Raw genomic sequence first — 17686 nt, forward strand, 5'->3', positions numbered from 1 at the left:
TCAGGAGTTCGAGACCAACCTGGCCAACATGGTGAAACCCCGTCTCTACTGAAAATACAAAGCTTAGCCGAGCATGGTGGCAGGTGCCTGTAATCCCAGCTACTTGGGGTGCTGAGTGGGGAGACTAGCTTGAACACAGCAGATGGAGCAGATGGAGTTTGCAGTGAGCTGAGATGGCACCATCGCACTCCAGCCTGGGAAACAGAGAGAGACTCCATCTCAAAAAAAAAAAAAAAAAAAGAGAGAGAGAAGAAGGGAGGTGCCTGTTCTCTCCACTAAGGTTGAGTGGACAGCCCCATCTTTCCACTTGACCACGTTTACACCCATCTAAAACAACCCGGCCATATGCAGAAAGCAAGGATGTTTCAAAGCCCTGGCAAGACGTCAGCACAGAGTCCTGTCGGCTGAGAGAACTGACTTTGTTGAGTAGCTACTATGTGCCCAAGGTGGCATGTGCAATCCCCTAAAGCTGCCCTAGCGTGTCGCAGCATCCAGCCAGGGCGTTTCATCTCCTGAGCCCTGTCCCGGATGTGCTGGTGACTCTCTTGCTAGAGTGAAGGGTCTTGAGGCTCCTTAAGGAAAGGGGATACCCAGCCCATCTGAGCCCCAAGGCTGGAGAGTGGGTATGACCCCGTGTGCACAGGGCCAGCTGCCAGCCGGTGCCCAAAGTGCCCACCAGGCAGTGGCTCAGTCTGCTGCTGGGGAGGGAGCTGGAGGGGCATGGATGCAGCTGAGGGCACCCAGAGCTGGGGCCGGAGGCAGGGAGTAGGCACCAGGCTGCTCCTCAGAAGGGGAAGTCTGGAAAGGCCTTCCAGCTCCAGGGAGGCCCATGATCAAAGGCTGGTGGTGGAGAGGGGTGCTCCAGGCTGTCTCCAGATAGGAAGTGCGTCCTTCCTAGGAGCACTGGGCAGCCAACGGCCCTACCCAGCGGCCAGGTGCTCTTGAGCTGTGATTCCTGCACCTCTAAGATGAGGATATTGATTCTGCTTGACCAGTATCTGCTCTGCAGACGAGAAGTTGCAGGAATCCCCTCACCCAGGGCCTGGAAAATAGCACTCCCTCAGTCCAGCGAGGGCAGAGATCAGGTCACTGGTGTGACTGCAGCGCTAGGGACAGGGCGCATCCATTTTGAACCTGTTTGTTGCAGATAATAGGAACTTGACCCAAAGTGACTTCAGCAGAGAAGGAATTTACTATGTCCGTGCCTAGAGTCGAACTCTCTAAACTACATCGGGAGGTTTCATCTGAGCCAAACGTGACTGACCATGCAAGGTACAGTCTCGAGAGCTCCTGAGGACGTGCCCAAGGTGGTTGGGTTACGGCTTGGTTTATGTTTCAGGGAGACAGAAGACATCAATCAATACACGTAAGGTACACATTGGTTCGGTCTGGAAAGGTGGGACAGCTTGAGGTTGGGGCTTCCAGGTCATAGGTGGATTCAGAGATTTTCTGATTGGCACCTGGTTGAAAGAGTTATCATCACAAGACTTGGAATCAATAGAAAGGAGCATCCGGGTTAAGCTAAGGCACGGTGGAGACCACGGTTCTTATTACATAGAGAAGCCTCACAGCAGGCCCTCTGTAGAGGCAGTGATTCCAAATGTTTCCTGTTCAGCAAGACCGGAAAGGGAAGGGGATTCTCTGCAGAATGTAAATTTCCCCACAAGAAACAGCTTTGCAGAGCCATTGTTTCTCTTTCTTTGAGACTGTCTCACTCTGTCACCCAGGCTGGAGTGCAGTGGCATGATCTCTGCTCACTGCGCCCTCCGCCTCCCAGGCCCAAGTGATTCTTCTGCCTCAGCCTCCCAAGTAGCTGGGGTTATAGGCACCTACCGCCACACCCAACCAATTTTGGTATTTTTAGTAGAGACAGGTTTTCACCATGTTGGCCAGGCTGGTCTCAAACTCCTGACCTCAAATAATCTGCCCGCCTCTGCCTCCCAAAATGCTGGGATTACAGGCATGAGTCACCACACCCGGCCTGCAGAGCCATTTTAACATACGCCAAAGAAATATATTCTGGGGTAAAAAAATTTTTTTTTTCCAGGACCTGCTCTCTGTCCTGTGATGCTATACTACAGTCAGACTGGAATTTGGTATCTTGTTGCTAGTCTTAAGAACTCTGTTTTAATGTTAATATCATCCGTTGTGCCTGACTTCCAAAGGCAGGATGGTAGAATGAGGCGCATCTGACTCACCCCCTCTTCCCTTCATGGCCTGAACGAGGTTTTAGGTTTCTTTGAAATCCCCATGGCAGAGAGTGGGGGTTCATTCCTCCTCAATCATCAGCTAGTTGAGGGGCTTAGAATTAGTTTTTCACTTACAGCTGGCTCTCATGACTGAATGGCTCCTTCAGGTGTGGCTTGATCAAGGGCTAAATGATGTCTTCAGCACCCAGTTGCTTTCCTTCTATCTTTTGGCTGTGCTTTTTCTGTGCTGGCTCTATCGATAGACTTTTACCTCACCTTGCTCAGGCTCTAAATCTGCAGGGAAGAGACCCACATCTTTCTGTCTCTCAGCAGTCCCAAAAAAAGCCCCATCTCTGTCCCTGAGTGGGTAATATGACCACCCTTTCATCAGCCAGTTTGACCCTAGGAAGGCAATGCCCCAGTTGGCCAGGCTCAGCCATAGTGCCTGGAGCTAACAGGGCTGCTGCCCTCACCTGAGCTGGGTGGCGTATTTAACACTCCATCTTGGATAATGTGCTAGTCGAGGGAGAGAGGAAAGAGGGAAGTGAATCGAGAATGAGGGTGAAGGGTTAAGAGGAAAGGGGTCTTCCCTGGTGCTCTTTAGTCATTTGCAACATTTTACAAAACAACGTAGATAAAGGCTAATCTATAATCAGGGAAACAAAGGTGACAGCTGCCTAGGTGACAGCTGCCTGTCACATGACTCAGGTCCCAGAATCATATTTTCTTAAGGCTCAAAATATGTTAAACTTCCAACAGCTTAGATTTTGAATAGCATCTTGTTTTCTCATTCCTAAAGATGGGGAGAGAGTGCTGGGTCACAGGCAGCGAGTGTCTGCCTACGGGAGGGTGGGAGACGAGGCTGAGGAGGAGGGAGAAGCCGCATGTCAAGCCCTCGAGCACTGTGGCCAGTCAGCGCGGTCAGTCCTCCAGGGCGTGCTGAGCACCCAGGGGTGTGGGCTTCGTGCTAGCAAGGGAACCGCAGAGCCAGATAGCACAGGGCTCTTTGCTCAGGAAGCTGGCAGCTTGTGGGACGTTTGATCGTCACTCCACAGAAGAGGAAAGGCCACCAAAGCGTTCTGATGTGTTAGGATGTGCATGGGTCATCAGTAGGAGGACCCCGGGCAGCAGGAGCCAGCGAGGAAGCTGGCATGTGGGTCCGGGCAGTGCCGGGCGGGCGGAGGGGACCACCAGCATCAGTGCTGAGTGAGTGTGCAGGTGAGGCGGGAATCCATTTCGGCCCACTGCACACTCAGGAGGTGCTCCTGCCGTCTCATCAAGGCCTCTCTGGGGTGGCCTCCGCCTACCATCCCATGTGACCATCCCCCAGTGGCCAGAGAAGGCACCCCAAAAGGAACCCCAGCACTGCTAGCAGCCTGCAGGGATGCATTTTTCAGCTCCTGTGGAACTTGGTTCCTTGTGAGTTATGTGGTCAGGTCCGGTCCCAAGCAAAAATGCTACTGACTGTTGTAAGATGGGTGTCTCCAGTGGGGGGGTGGCTCCCCCTGTCAGGAACTGCCTGGCGGGTTCCTGCTGGTCCTGTGTCTTTGTTCCTCAAAGGGTGTGTCCCCTCTGGGCTGCTTAATGGTGCTGGAGTTCATTGCTCTCACCAGGAGAGGTGAGCTCAGCCAGCATGCCTGCAGCTCCTGGCCCAGCAGCAGTGCGGGACCAGGGCCCTGCTGGGACTCCATGCAGCCCTCTTGGGACTGTGGTATGCATGACGGGACTTCTATTTAACTTTCTTTGGCAATAATACAACATGAAAATTGTAAAATACAAGTGGTTCATTTTTGTAAAAGTATCCTTTTAAAATGCCCTCTGACACCTGGGTAATGATTTTAGTCATTCGAATTTCCAAGAACACAGCCAAGGGCGCGACACTGGTCCTCCTTCGTCTTCAGGCTCAGCCAGGCCAGGAGGCAGCTGGAAATGTTACACATCTGGGGAATGTCCCTCATTCTTCAGCAGCAGCTCACCGCCTGCCTCGGGCTGGGGGTGAGATGTGAGCCAGAGGGGGCTCAGGAGGGGCTGCCTCCCAGCAGGAGAGAAAGAGACCCCTGGTGTTTTTATTTCAGAGAAAAGAGCTTTATTTTTAATATAAAAACAATTCTTAAATGTGATAGAAGTCCAGAAAAATACAAAGGAGGACGTAAACATCTTACGGAATTCCCCCACCCAGTCACAACCGATAACTCCGTGGGGGATGTGCTTCTGGAATCCCTTTTGCACATAATCTCGGAGCTAACTGAATCCTGTTTTGGATAAAGAGGGCTCATACTCTATATCCAGTTTTGACATTACTGCTTTTTGCTTTCCAATTTGACATGGCTATTTCTAGGCCAGTCACCTCTGATCTGCCCCACCTTTATTTATTGTTTTGAGACGTGGTCTTGCTCTGTCTCCCAGGCTGGAGTGCAGTGGCGCAATCTCAGCTCCCTGCCACCTCTGCCTCCTGGGTTCAAGCGATTCTCCTGCCTCAGCCTCCCGAGTAGGTGGGTCTATAGGTGGGTCTACAGGCGCCCTCCACCACGCTAATTTTTTTTGTTTTTAATAGCCACGGGGTTTCACCATGTTGGCCAGGCTGATCTCAAACTCCCCACTTCAGGTGATCCTCCCGCCTCAAACTCCCAAAGTGCTGGGGTTACAGGTATGAGCCACTGCCCCACCTTTTAAATGGCCATGTGGTGGCCCATTGGGAATGTGGTTCCTACAGGGGACATGTTTGTGTGCCTGTGTGCGTGCATATGCGTGTATGTGTGTGCACATGTGTGTGTATTCATCCGTTTTCACATTACTGTAAAGAAAAACCTGAGACTGGGTAATTTATACAGGAAAGAGGTTTAATTCACTCACAGTTCTGCATGGCTGGGGAGGCTTCCGGAAACTTAGAATCATGGTGGAAGGTGAAGGGGAAGCAAGGCACGTCTTACATGGTGGCAGGTGAGAAAGAGCGTGCGAAGGAGGAACGGTCAGATGCTTAAAAACACATCAGATCTCGTGAGAACTCCCTCACTATCATGAGAACAGCGTGGGGGAAATCACCCCCACGACCAGTCACCTCCCACCAGCTCCGTCCCTCAACATGTGGGGATTATGGGGATCACAATGTGAGATGAGACACAGCCAGTTCGTATCAGTGTGTATGTGTGTGTATACGTGCATATGTATGTGGGTATATGTGTATGTGTGTGTGCATGTGTGTATATGTGTGTGTATGTGTGTGTACTTGTGTGTACATGTATATGTGTGTATATGCATGTGTGTGTGTGTGTCGTGTAAGGTGAAGAACGGCAGGTAGGAAATGAATTCCAGGAAGAACAAAGTACATGTACAAAGGCCCTGGGCAGGAGGAAGCCTTGGCTGTTGGAGGAAGCGTACGAAAACTCAGGTGTCTGGACCTGAGTGGGGATAGGCCCTGCAGAGCCCTGGACCATGTGAAGCAGTCTGGTTTTTTGCCTAAGAGGAATGGCATTTATGCCTCGGTGTGGCTACACGGTGAAGCCCAGATTGGTTATGTAGAGGCAGGGTGGCTGTTTCAGGGCAATTTGGGTCTGGGGCAAAACATGATGGCCTATTGGACACTTGGTGGTGGCCCTGGTGAGTGTGAGAAGTGGATGGATGCAGGCGATCTGTGGGAAGTCCAGGCGGCGGGACCTGGTGATGGGAAGACACCCCAGGTGCGGCTGCAGGCTGTGTGGGTGGGATGGTGACACCGAGCTGAGTGCTCTGCGCCCGCAAACAGCAGCCAATCACTGACAGTGGGTTTTGCAAAAGAGGAGCGATTGTGTTCCAGACTGCCAGCAAAGAGACTGGAGAACAAATCGCAGACTTGCCTCCCAGATAATAGAGCCTGGGGAGAAATAAGAAGTGGGTGGTCTAAGGCGTGGGGAAGACGATGGGCTGGTGGGAAAGGTGAGGTCATTGGGATTTTGCATGATCATGATTGAGCTACATTGTTCTTCATGGGACATACGTTCAAAAAAACACAGTGTTAGCATGATCCGAGAAAGGTGCTTTTGGCCCTCTGAAGTCAGGAATCCGCCCAGGCCTACGTGAAGGGTTCATGGTCTCTGTTGGCTTAAAAGGGACAAAAGCTAACTCTTGAGTTCCCAAAAAACAGCTTTAAGCAACCGTGGTTACAGCAACCCACATCAGAGACGTCATCTGTAAGGGACTAGTGGGAATTTAGTTGTATAGTGTTCGGCCACGTTACTTAGCTATATAGGTTAAAAAATGAAGAAGCGAGTGACTAGAACCAAGCAGGCAGGCCTGGAAGCAAGCAGCAAGTTTGGAGGCCCAATCAGATTAGTCCCTTGGTTTCAAGGGTGGACAGAGCGGCCATCACTTAGTGGAGCAGGATGTGCGCAGATGGGATCAACACTCACCAACGGGGCACAGCTGAGGGGATGCAGGGTGCCCAGCCCCGCAGTGGTGAAAGGTGCCACGCAGCACATAGTAGGTGTTCAGTTAGTGTGAGTAAGTACGGAGGAGTATGGAGAAGCTGTGGTCATCCTGTTCTTCCCTGAAGGGGCGTCCCATGGAAGAGGGTCAGATGAATCAGGTGGTGACAGCAGGCAGAGCGGAAATGAGCACACAGAGACCCTGAGAGGCAGGGCTGAGAGTCAAGCTAAGGTGTTGCTGAGAGCCACTGCACTATGCTGTCTTCTGAGCTAATTACGGGGTTGAAAATGAACTTTTTTTCCAGACAGGGTCTCTGTCACCTAGGCTGGAGTGCAGTGGCACAATCACAACTCACCACAGCCTCAACCTCCTGAGCTCAAGTGATCCTCCCACCTCAGCCTCTTGAGTAGCTGGGACTACAGGCATGTGTCACCACCTCCAGCTAATTTTTTTCTTTTTGTAGAGACAGGGTCTTACCTTATTGCCCTGGCTGGTCTCAAATTCCTGGGCTCATGTGATCCTCCCATCTCAGCCTCCCAAAGTGCTGAAATTTCAGTTATGAGCCACTGTGCCCAGCCAGAAAATGAATTTCTAACTCCTCTTACATGCGCCCAACTTCCCAGTACAGACAGGCATTTTGCTCCTTAGATAGGAAAGTGTATCAACCAGGGTTTTCCAGAGAAACAGAACCATTAGGTGAATGGATAGTGGGTGGATGGATGGATGCATGGATGGACAGATAGATGGATAAATGGATGGACAGATGGATAAGTGGATGGGTGGGTCGGTGGGTGAATAGATTGGTGGGTGGATGGATGGATGGTTGGGTAGATGGATAGGTGAGTGGGTGGATGGATGGATGCATGAGTGGATGGATAGATGGGTGGATGGATGGATGGATTGATGGATGGATGCATGAGTGGATGGATAGATGGGTGGATGGATGGATGGATTGATGGATGTATGCATGAGTGGATGCATGAGTGGATGGATAGATGGGTGGATGGATGGATGGATTGATGGATGTATGCATGAGTGGATGGATGGATGGATGGATGGATGGATGGATGCCTGAGTGGATGGGTGGATGGATGGATGGGTGGATGGATGGATGGTTGGGTGGATGTTTGGGTGGGTGGGTGGATGCATGAGTGAGTGAGTGGATAGATGGATGGGTGGGTAGATGGATGGGTGGATGAATGGATGGACTGATGGATGTATGCATGAGTGGATGGATGGATGGATGGATGGATGGATGGATGGATGCATGCATGCATGCATGCATGAGTGGATGGATGGATGGATAGATGCATGAGTGGATGTATGGAAGGGTGGGTAGGTGGATGGGTGAATGGATGAATGGATGGATGGATGGATGGATGGATGGATGGATGGATGGATGGATGGATGGACGGATGGATAGATAGCCATGTACTAAGAAATTTAAGAACTTGGCCCACACAATTGTGCAGGCTGGCAATTCTGCAATGTGTAGGGCAGGCCAGCAAGCTGGGAACTCGGGCAGGAGGTGATATTCCAGGCTGGGTTTCTTCTCTGGGAAACCTCAGTGTTTACTCTTCAGGCCATCGACAGACATGAGGCTGCTGCATATGGAGGGTGACCTCCTTTGCCCGCAGTCAGCTGACTGTCGATGTGAGCCGCAGCCACAGCCCAAGTTTGCAGCAGCATCCAGGCCAGCGCGTGACCAAGCAACTGGGCACCACAGCCCAGCTGCGTGGAACACACAATTCAGCCATCTCAGAAGGCAAGGGGAATGGGTGGGAAAGGGACTTCCTGTCTGGCCTGAGGCCCTCCCGGTCGCTGGCTCACAGATTCACACTCTGAGACCTTTCTGCTTGTTTGGCAGGGCAGGGCAGAGCGGGAAAACAACCTGCAGCCCCAGGAGTTGTTTTAAATTGCACACATAGTCATAAATGCCATTGTTCTTAGGCTGAAAACCAAACTGCCTAACACGGTCCAGGCCCTGCAGGGCCACACCTGTCCTCACCTTCCCCGGCTCAGGTCCAGACACCTCAGCTTGCTTGCTTTCTTTGGTTTTTTTTTTTTCTGTTTTTTTTTTTTTTTTTTTTTTTTCCCCCGAAATGTAGTCTCACTCTGTCACCCAGGCTGGCTGGCTGGATGGCGGCAGCGGCACGACCTCCGCTCGCTGCAACCTCTGTCACCTGCATTTAAGTGATTCTCCTGCCTCAGCCTCCCGGGTAGCTGGGACTACAGGCACGTACCACTGCGCCCAGCTAATTTTTGTATTTTTAGTAGAGACGGGCTTTCTCCATGTTGTCCAGGCCAGTCACAGACTCCTGACCTCAGGTGATCCACCCACCTCAGACTCCCAAAGTGCTGGGATTACAGGTGTGAGCCACAGTGCCCAGCCAACACCTGAGCTTTCGTTTGCTTCCTCTGACAGCCAAGGCTCCCTCCTGCCCCAGGGCCTTTGCTTGTGTACTTTGTTCTTTCTGGAATTCATTTCCTACCCGCCATCCCCCACCTTACACAACACACACACACACACACACACACACACACACACACACACCCCAGCAGCGCATTGCTGGAGTCCTGTGTTTTCCTGAACTGTCCTCTTCCAGGCCCTGAGGCTAAATGCATGCTCAAGTTTGCTCAAGCAGGGAGAGCCCACACTGTTGGAATGTGCCTGAAAAATAAGACCCTGAAGTTAAAGACTATCTCCTTTGTTTAAACTCATCCAACTGGTCTGATGAGGGTGTGGCCTGGCAGGCGGAGGGTGACAGTAGGCGGTTTGGAGCCACATGTGTGTGTCTGAGAGATGGGTTTGCACCAGAATCCCCTAGCTTAAGGCCTCCCTGGCCAAGACCAGGAAGAGAAACAGAAGCAGAACCGTGTGGCGAGGAGAAAGCGTGGGGAGTCAGGAGAGTGGCGGGCAGAGGCCTGAGGCAGGGGCCTCCAAGACCAGGTCAGTGGCTGGGAGCCCCGTGGCACCGCAGCAGAGAGCAGCGCAGGCCGTGGAAGCCAGAGGTGTCAGGAGGCAGCGCTGGAGAGAGGAGAGTCCAGATTTAGATTCACAGACACAAACAGACGAGCCATCTTGTCCCTCGGTGAGGATGGGATAGACAGCGCTGTGAGCAGACAGGCCGGTGCCCACCCTCACAGAGCTGACAGCCAGAGAAGGTCAGCACTGACTCAGTCTTGAGGGACACAGCATGGCCCCAGGGCCTGCTGGGTGAGCACAATCCAGGAGGGCCTCCAGGAGGAGGGGACGCTTGTGTCAGGACCAGTAGGATGAGGAAGAGCTACTGGTGAAGTGGGAGGTGGAACACTGCGTGGTGCTTCCCCTGGGGTTCCACTGAGGAGCAGAGGATTGGAGGAGAGGTGTGCAAGCCGTGGAGGGGCGGGGCCCTGGGGCCACCTGACAGCCACGGCATTGCTCCCCTAAGCTTCTGTCCCCTCTCTGCCCCACAGGCTGTGGGAGAGGTCCCAGGGTGCGAAGGGAGAGCTCGCCTGGATTGGCAGTGGCCACCGTCATTGTGACGGCGATGCAGGTCATGCAGGGGCCTCCTGCTGGGAGGGCTGGAGTTTCGGGGCCGGGGCCTGGCTTCCGAGAGACTCACCCCGTATGCACAGCCGCCTTGTGCAGGCCAAGGCAGCGCGAGCTGGTGGGAAGCACCATCAGGCCTTGGGAGAAAAGCGGCGCCTTGCTGGCCCTGGGGGCCCAGGCTGGGCAGGGCTAGGTCCTGAGGCCCACGCAGTCAGCCAGCCCTGCGCTGGTACAGCGGGGTGGGTGGCTAGGACTGGTGCGGTGTCTGGAGGAAGGAAGTGTCAGGCCCCTCCCAGGGGCACCTCTGAGCTTGGCGGGGTTGGGGGAGCTGGGAGTGCCCTGAAGGGGACTTAGGGCTGGAGGTTGGGGGCAGGCTGGGGCAACCTGTCCCTGCTGGAGCGGTGGTGGCACAGGTCCCTGAGGCTTCACAGCTAACCCGAGATGGCCATGGAGGTCCCAGTGGGAGGCAGGAAATAAGGGCGAAGGAAAGGTCAAGCCACCTAGCCTGGCTCCCAGGCCCGGCTCTGCCACTTCCTGGCTGTGTGACCTTGGGCAAGTCACACAACCTCTCTGAGCCTGTGCTTCCTGAAGCAGACCCCCTCCCATGCGGCAAAAACACCTCCCTGCAGGATTCGCCCCGGACAAGCCAGTGTACCTCTTCAGCGAGGCCATCCCGCCCTCTGCAAAGACACGACCCCAGGCTGCCTTCCTTCCAGCTCAGGAACAGCTGGGCTTGGCCTGCGCAGGCCCTGGGGGTGAGGTGCACTCCTGGAGAGCCTTCAGGAACCCGGGGCCAGAGGAGTGGGCTTGAGGCCAGAAAGCTGGCCCAGCCTCTGGGGTCAGCTGGGCCTCGCCCATCCTGCCTGCCCTGGCAGACCCATGCGAAAGCCTGCCTGCCTCTGCCCGGAAAGAGATTGAACGGCGGTTCTACAGCTGGCAGGGGTGGGGCCTTGGAGCCCTTCTCACCCAGCAGGCAGTGGAGACTCAGCCAGGTGAGGGGTGACACTCAGGATCCCACAGCTGGAGCCCAGAGTCATGAACAGACCCCCTACTGGGGACGGCCCCTCATGTGACCCTCACCCAGCCTTCTGGGTATTCAGGCAACCAAGTTCCCTTCTCACCCTGCAGACCGAAAATAGGACTGGAGCCCGGGGGTCCCTGCCAGTCTCCGAGACCCTGGCCCCAAGTCCTGGGCCCTGTAGGCCACATACGAGTGGCCCGGCCCAGCCCCCATGCTCAGGACACCCCTGGCCCCTCCCTGTTGCTGTGCTCTGCCAAACCTGGCTGCTCCCCGGGGCCTCTGGTGATGCAGCATCCTGGTCCCAGTGCCACGCTCCCAGAGGAGGTAACCATGCACAGCAACTTCAGAAGCCACCCAGATGCTCTCGCCACCACCCCAGCCACACCAGCCCTCCACCGCCCCCCACAGTCATCCCCCAGGGTACCTCTGCTTCCCACACCCACCTCCCGGCACCCTGCCAACCTTCCTGCTAGCCTGCCAGCTCCAAGTCTTCCTCCAATCACCCTCCCCAGAGGCTCCCACAGTCTGGAGCCCATGGTGTCATCCTCACACCTGCCCTTCTCTCCTTTCCCAGCATGCGGGGCATAACTGCCCACCCCCCACCGCCACCCCCTGTCACCTCCCTCCTCCCTCCTCCCTCCTCCAACTAAACCCAAGACCCCGCTTGCTCACCAGTCTTCCTTTAAATACACAAGTGCAGATGGCAGGGGGCACTGGGCACTGCCACACCACCTCCTTGACACCTTCCCGCTGCCCACTAGCACCTTTGTGCCCCTCCCCTAGCCTCCTCCGGCCAGAAGCAGGAATGTGGCAGCAGGCAGGCCTGCCCCAGGCGCCGGCACTGGGCTTGAACTCTGCTGTCCCTTCCGCGTCAGCCTCCGATCCCTTACATGCTTACGTGTCAGTTCACCTCCCCAGCCGACCCCCCCAGGGGCCTTGTGTCTCTGGCTTTCCACGTCTGGAACAAGGTCTGGGGTATCACTGCAGCTTGGTCAATATTTGTGGGGTAAAGCTAGAAATGCTTTTCCTTTTTATTTCCTTTGATCTCATTTGTCTTGATTGTTCCACTGTAATTGGGAAGATGGTGATTTGGTACCTATAAGTGCAGGGCTGCTGTCTTTTATGTATTCATTCATTCATTCATTCATTCATTTTGAGATGGAGTCTCGCCGTGCCGTATCAACCCAGGCTGGAGTGCAGTGGCAGGAACTCCACTCACTGCAACCCTCCGCCTCCCGGGTTCAAGGCATTCTCCTGCCTCAGCCTCCCGAATAGGTGGGATTACAGGTGTCAGCCACTATGCCTGGCTAATTTTTGTATTTTTTAGTAGAGATGAGGTTTCACCGTCTTGGCCAGGCTGATCTTGAACTCCTGACGTAGTGATGTACCCGCCTCGGCCTCCAAAGGGCTGGGATTACAGGCGTGAGCCACCGCGCCCGGCCCAGGGCCAGTGTGGTAAATGACACATTGAGTGTCTTGAACGTCTTAGGAGACACTATCTGAAGTGACAGTTCTAAGTTTCTGTGGACTGGCTGACGGGAAACCCTGATCTTAACACCGTGCAAGTGGTTCGTTTCCGGCACGTATCAGGATTCTTTTCGTCTTTGCAAACTCGAGATAGCAGCAGGCAGCTGAGGGCCTCTTCCTGGCAGACTTGCTGGCTGTGCTGTGTGTGTGTTGGGGGGTGGGATTTCCTGAGTCCCTCCTCCAGATCACTCCAACAACTCCAAAATCCAGTGCATACCATGCAGACTGGGTGATTGTTGTGAAATGCATCAAGGGCAGCGGTTTACACGTTTCAGTGGCCGGACGTCTCCACTGTCATGTTCTCATTTGCTGATCACAGTGATTCTAATATAGCACTTGAGGGTTTTGTCTGTCTGTTTTTTGAGACAGGGTCTTGCTGTGTCACCCAGGTTTGGAGTGCCAAGGTGCGATCACAGCTCACTACAGCCTCGACCCCCCCAGGCTCAAGTGACACTCCTACCTCAGCCTCCTCGGTAGCTGGGATTACAGGCACACGCCTGCACACCCAGCTAATTTCCGTAACTTTTGTAGAGACGGGGTCTCGCCATGTTGCCCAGGCTGATCTGAAACTCCTGAGCTCAAGTGATCTGCCCGCCTCAGGCTCCCAAAGTGCTGGGATTACAGGTGTGAGACCCCATGCCCATCCAAATTGACCATTTTAACCATTTTTTTTTTTTTTTTTGAGATGGAATCTCACTCTTGTTGCCCAGGCTGGAGTGCAGTGGCGCGATCTCAGCTCACTGCAACCTCTGCCTCCTGGGTACAAGCGATTCTCCTGCCTCAGCCTCCCAAGTAGCTGGGACTACAGGCGTGCAACACCACGCCTGGCTAGTTTTGTATTTTTAGTAGAGACGGGGTTTCTCCATGTTGGTCAGGATGGTCTTGAACTCCTGATCTCAGGTGATCCGCCCATCTCGGCCTCCCAAAGTGCTGGGATTACAGGCGTGAGACACCATGCCCAGCCCTATTTTATTTATTTTATTTTTATTTATTTATTTATTTATTTGAGACGGAGTCTCACTCTGTCATCCAGGCTGGAGTACAGTGGGGCAATCTCAGTTCATTGCAACCTCCACCTCCTGGGTTCAAGCAGTTCTCCTGCCTCAGCCTCCTGAGTAGCTGGGATTACAGGTGCATGCCACCACGTCTGGCTAATGTTTGTATTTTTAGTAGAGACAAGGTTTTGCCATGTTGGCCAGGCTGGTCTTGAACTCCCGACCTCAGGTGATCCAACCGCCTCCACCTCCCGAAGTGCATAAATTCCAGGCCCACTTTAGCCATTTTAAAGTGTACCATTCAGTACGGTTCACAACCTTCTGCAACCAGCCCTGCCATCCAGCTCCAGAACATTTTTGTCACCACAAGAGGAAACCCCATACGCATGAAGCAGCCTCTCCTCCTCTCTCTCTCCCAGCCCATGGCGACCACAAATCCGCGCTCTATCTTCGTGGTCTTGCTAATCGGGACATTTCATGCAGGTGGAGTCATGCACCACGTGGTCTTTGGTGTCTGGCTTCCTTCACAGAGCCAGTGTGTCTGAGGCTTGGCCAGCTGTGGCGTGTGTCAGAACTTGACGGCCTTTGAAGGCTGAAGGCTATTCCGTCGCTCGGACGTGCCACATTCTGTGTATCTGTTCATCCGAGATGGACACCTGGCTCGTGTCCACGCCGGAGTGATTCTGAATAATGCTGCTATGAACGTGGGCGACCGTTGTCTGTCTGAGTCCCTGTTTTCCATTCCCCCGGGTGTCTGCCCAAGAGTGGGTGGCTGGGGCAGATGTGAACGGGTGGAGCGTTTCACAGAACTGCAGAAAACTGCTCCCCACACAGCGGCACTGAGGCCACACTTTTCAGATGGCAGCAGACGGGATTGAGGACAGAGCCTGGCCTCCTAGCCACTGGCCTTCTCCAGCCTCCTTCCAGTTGATCCTCTCAGCCCGGCCCAGGCGAGGCAAGGGCAGCAGCCTTGGATGGAAAGCTCAGCGCTCCCTGGAAAGGCCCCTCAAGGGGAGGGGATGCCTGAGCCAGCTCCGAGGGATGAGGGGTTTCTCACAGCCTGCTGAGAGTAGGGGGAACAGACCCTTAGAGGCAGAGGTTGGAAGGCAGGTGCCTGCTTGGCAGGGAGCTCCACCCAGCTTGCAGTGACCGAGGTTACGCGTAACCTGTGCGGCCAGCACTGCCGGTACAGTCCACAGCCAGTGCTAACTGTGCACACCTTCCTCCCTGCAGCTCCAGGGTGTGGGTTCTAGGGGGCCCCATGACACAGATGAGCAGACTGAGGTGCCAGGGCCTAACTCACTCACACGGCATCCCAGAAGGGCCGGCATCCACGCCCTGACCACCGAGCTGTGTGCCTCCGCACGGTGTCCCCAGCAAGAAGCTGGGCGCAGAGAGGCACGATCACTCTCTCATGCTCACACACCAGAGGCTTCTGGGAGATGGAGGAGCTGCCCCCGGGCCTGAGCCTTGCTCAGTGTCTTTTCTCACTGTCTGCACCCCAACTTCCTGGGCTATGAAGTCCGGGGGTAAACCCTTCACCTCCTACTCAAGACAGCAGCTGTGACCATTCGCTGAAGTAATAAATATGAGCACTGAATGAAATCTGCAGACGCTCAGCTGTCCGCAGGCAGAGGGGGTCCTACTCAGAACGGGATGAACTTGGTCTGCAGCAGCACATGCCTTTGTAGGAGTCAAGAGCAGAGGGTTCTGGCCCCAGCTCCGCCACTGGCCGCTGTGTCTCCTGCGTGTCCCTGGCAGGGTCGCTGTCCTCTGAACTCAGTCCTTTCACAGCAGAGAGGGTGCCAGGAACTGCCAGGAGGCCGGGCATGCTGAGGGCCACTACCCCGTCCTCAGTGTGACCCTGCCCCTTGATTGCTTGGTGGCAGCAAACTGCCCAGTGGCGTGTTTCGCTTTGTTGCCTTGCTGCATTGCTAACTGGCCTTTTTTTTTTTTTTTTTTTTTTTTTTTTTTTTTTTTTTTACTTTTTTTTGAAGAGACACTTGTCGCCTGAGGAGTTCCAGGACGTGTTCGGTATGAGCATGGAGGAGTTTGACCGCCTGGCCCTCTGGAAGAGGAATGACCTGAAGAAGAAAGCCCTGTTGTTCTGACGGCTGCCAGCCTGCCCACTGGTGCGCGCCGGGAGCCGAGGCGAGGGGTCCCTGGCGAGAACCGTGCCCGCCCCTCCCACACACCTTCCTCTGGCTTCTCTGTGTCAATGGGGTGGGCGGGTCCCCCAGCAGATGCAGCCCCTGTGCCTGCCGGCACCACTCCTGCCCGTAGTTTAGGGCTGAGACAGCTAGCTTCACACCACCCTTCCCCGCTGTGGCTTGGTGTCAGGGAGAGGCTGCAAACTGGCTGTGTGGGGCATCAGACGGAGTGCACAGGTGGCTGCAGCCCAGCCTACCTTCCCGGCATCCTGGAGGTGCCCTGGCCCCGGTGCTAGGCACGTGGGGGACAGAGGTGCCCTGAACGTGAGCTGTGAGGCTTATCGAAGATGGGCACTGATACCATTGTTCCAGGATGGGCACACAGCCCCTTTGGAGCCTGGGCAGCCTTGCCTCACAGGCAGACCTGCAGACAGGGCAGGGAGTGTCTGGGGCGGTGCCAAGAGTAGGGTGCGTGATTTTTGCAGGCGTCTGTGACGGGTATCTTTAGGAACAAACGTCAACTGACAGGCACCTCTGGCAGCGCCCCTCCATGCGCCGCGTCCCTCTTCCAGATCACCCCCTAGATGCCTACACAATATCTTTAAAGTTACACAGAAGTTTTTATTTTATTAAAAAGTATAGCCTACTTAAACACAAGATGACATATATAGAGTTGAATTTCACGGCCCCTCCGCAGGGGAGCGGCCTCCAGCCTTATTCTCCACCGCTCCGATCTGTGTGGTTTCAGTCGGTTCTCGGTGTGGTCCTCATACACAGAGCTCCCTGTCTGGTTTCTCCTCTTTTCTTTTTCGCGTCACACAGGTAAACCTTAAAGACAGACCCTCTGAATCACGCTTTGTAAATACATGTCAGGTGCAGCCATCACTGTTTTCCTTGCTGTTATTTTTCCAAGTCTTGGAGAGAAAACATCTTCCTCTGGTGGCCAAAGTCCTGGAATAAAAGGTTTCCGCGTCCGCCACCGAATGCCCGACATAGCTCTCTCGGTGTGCCGTCCTGTGCTGTGGCTGGCGGTGTCTCAGCACACCCACCTGAAAAGCAAACCCCACACGCCCCGGGAGCAATGAGCTCCTGTGTGTCCCTGAAACAGACACCCACACGCTGTTGGGAAGCAAAGGATAGAGGTACGCCTCTCCTCATCCCCGACGCCAGCAGGGCATCCCCAAGCAGGAGGCTGGCCGGGCTCCCACGCAAAGGCGTTGGTGTCTGCCATGAGGCGTGTGTCGAAGTGCAGCGCCGGCCGCCACGGGATGCCCGCAGCGCGCTGAGAGGTGGCTGAAACGCCGGAGTCTGTTTCCCCGTCCTCAGTGGGTGTTGCCTCTTGTGTGTGTCCCAGTGTTCCTGCCTGTGAGTCGGCCTTACTCCGCTTCCTCAGCGCCCACGACATGCCAAGTCCCATTTCCCACTCGGCTTCTCACCCGCCCGGCTCGGCCAGGGAGGGGGAGTTTTTAGCACCTAATCCGCTTCCTGCCGCTGAGCAATCTGAGCCTGAGCAACTGGAAACCCCCATTTCTCAGTAGTGCAATGTCATGTCTGATCCCAGGAAGCCTGGAAAATAAAAGACGATGCATTATCACTTGCGGAAGTACGAGAGCACTTGTTATGAACGTGTGTGATTTTAAAGGCAAGGCCCCTCCTGCAAGGGGCAGGAGCCTTGGGGAGGGCGCCTGTTCCCGGTATGGCGCTGGGTATGTGCACGGGGCAGGCAAGGCCTTGGGGAGGGGCCCCATAGGACATTCCCCAGAGGCAGCTTGCGCAGACGCGGATGCATTCCTGGGCCCTCACCAGGGCCGGGCACTCTGCTGACGCCAGTGAGGAGTGAAACCTGATGGGCACCTGCCCCCGAGGTTGGG

The 17686-nt window shown here is 54.7% G+C and overlaps 1 protein-coding gene across 17 annotated transcripts in view; it reads left to right on the top strand.

Annotated features, from left to right (window-relative positions):
* ABLIM2 (actin binding LIM protein family member 2) overlaps positions 1-17409 on the top strand; it is a 189127-nt gene extending 171718 nt beyond the window's left edge. For 13 of the 17 annotated variants that reach the window (XM_074395839.1, XM_039468299.2, XM_074395832.1 and 10 more), the window contains one exon: positions 15663-17409. In XM_074395839.1, the coding sequence (XP_074251940.1) occupies positions 15663-15776 (114 nt within the window). In that variant the 3' untranslated portion in view covers positions 15777-17409. The remainder of the gene's footprint in view (positions 1-15662) is intronic. The other 4 variants (XR_012516803.1, XR_012516800.1, XR_012516801.1 and 1 more) reach the window with 1 other exon arrangement.
* The last annotated feature ends 277 nt before the right edge of the window (positions 17410-17686 follow it).

Source organism: Saimiri boliviensis, chromosome 3, assembly GCF_048565385.1.
Source record: "Saimiri boliviensis isolate mSaiBol1 chromosome 3, mSaiBol1.pri, whole genome shotgun sequence".
Lineage (NCBI taxonomy): Eukaryota > Metazoa > Chordata > Mammalia > Primates > Cebidae > Saimiri > Saimiri boliviensis.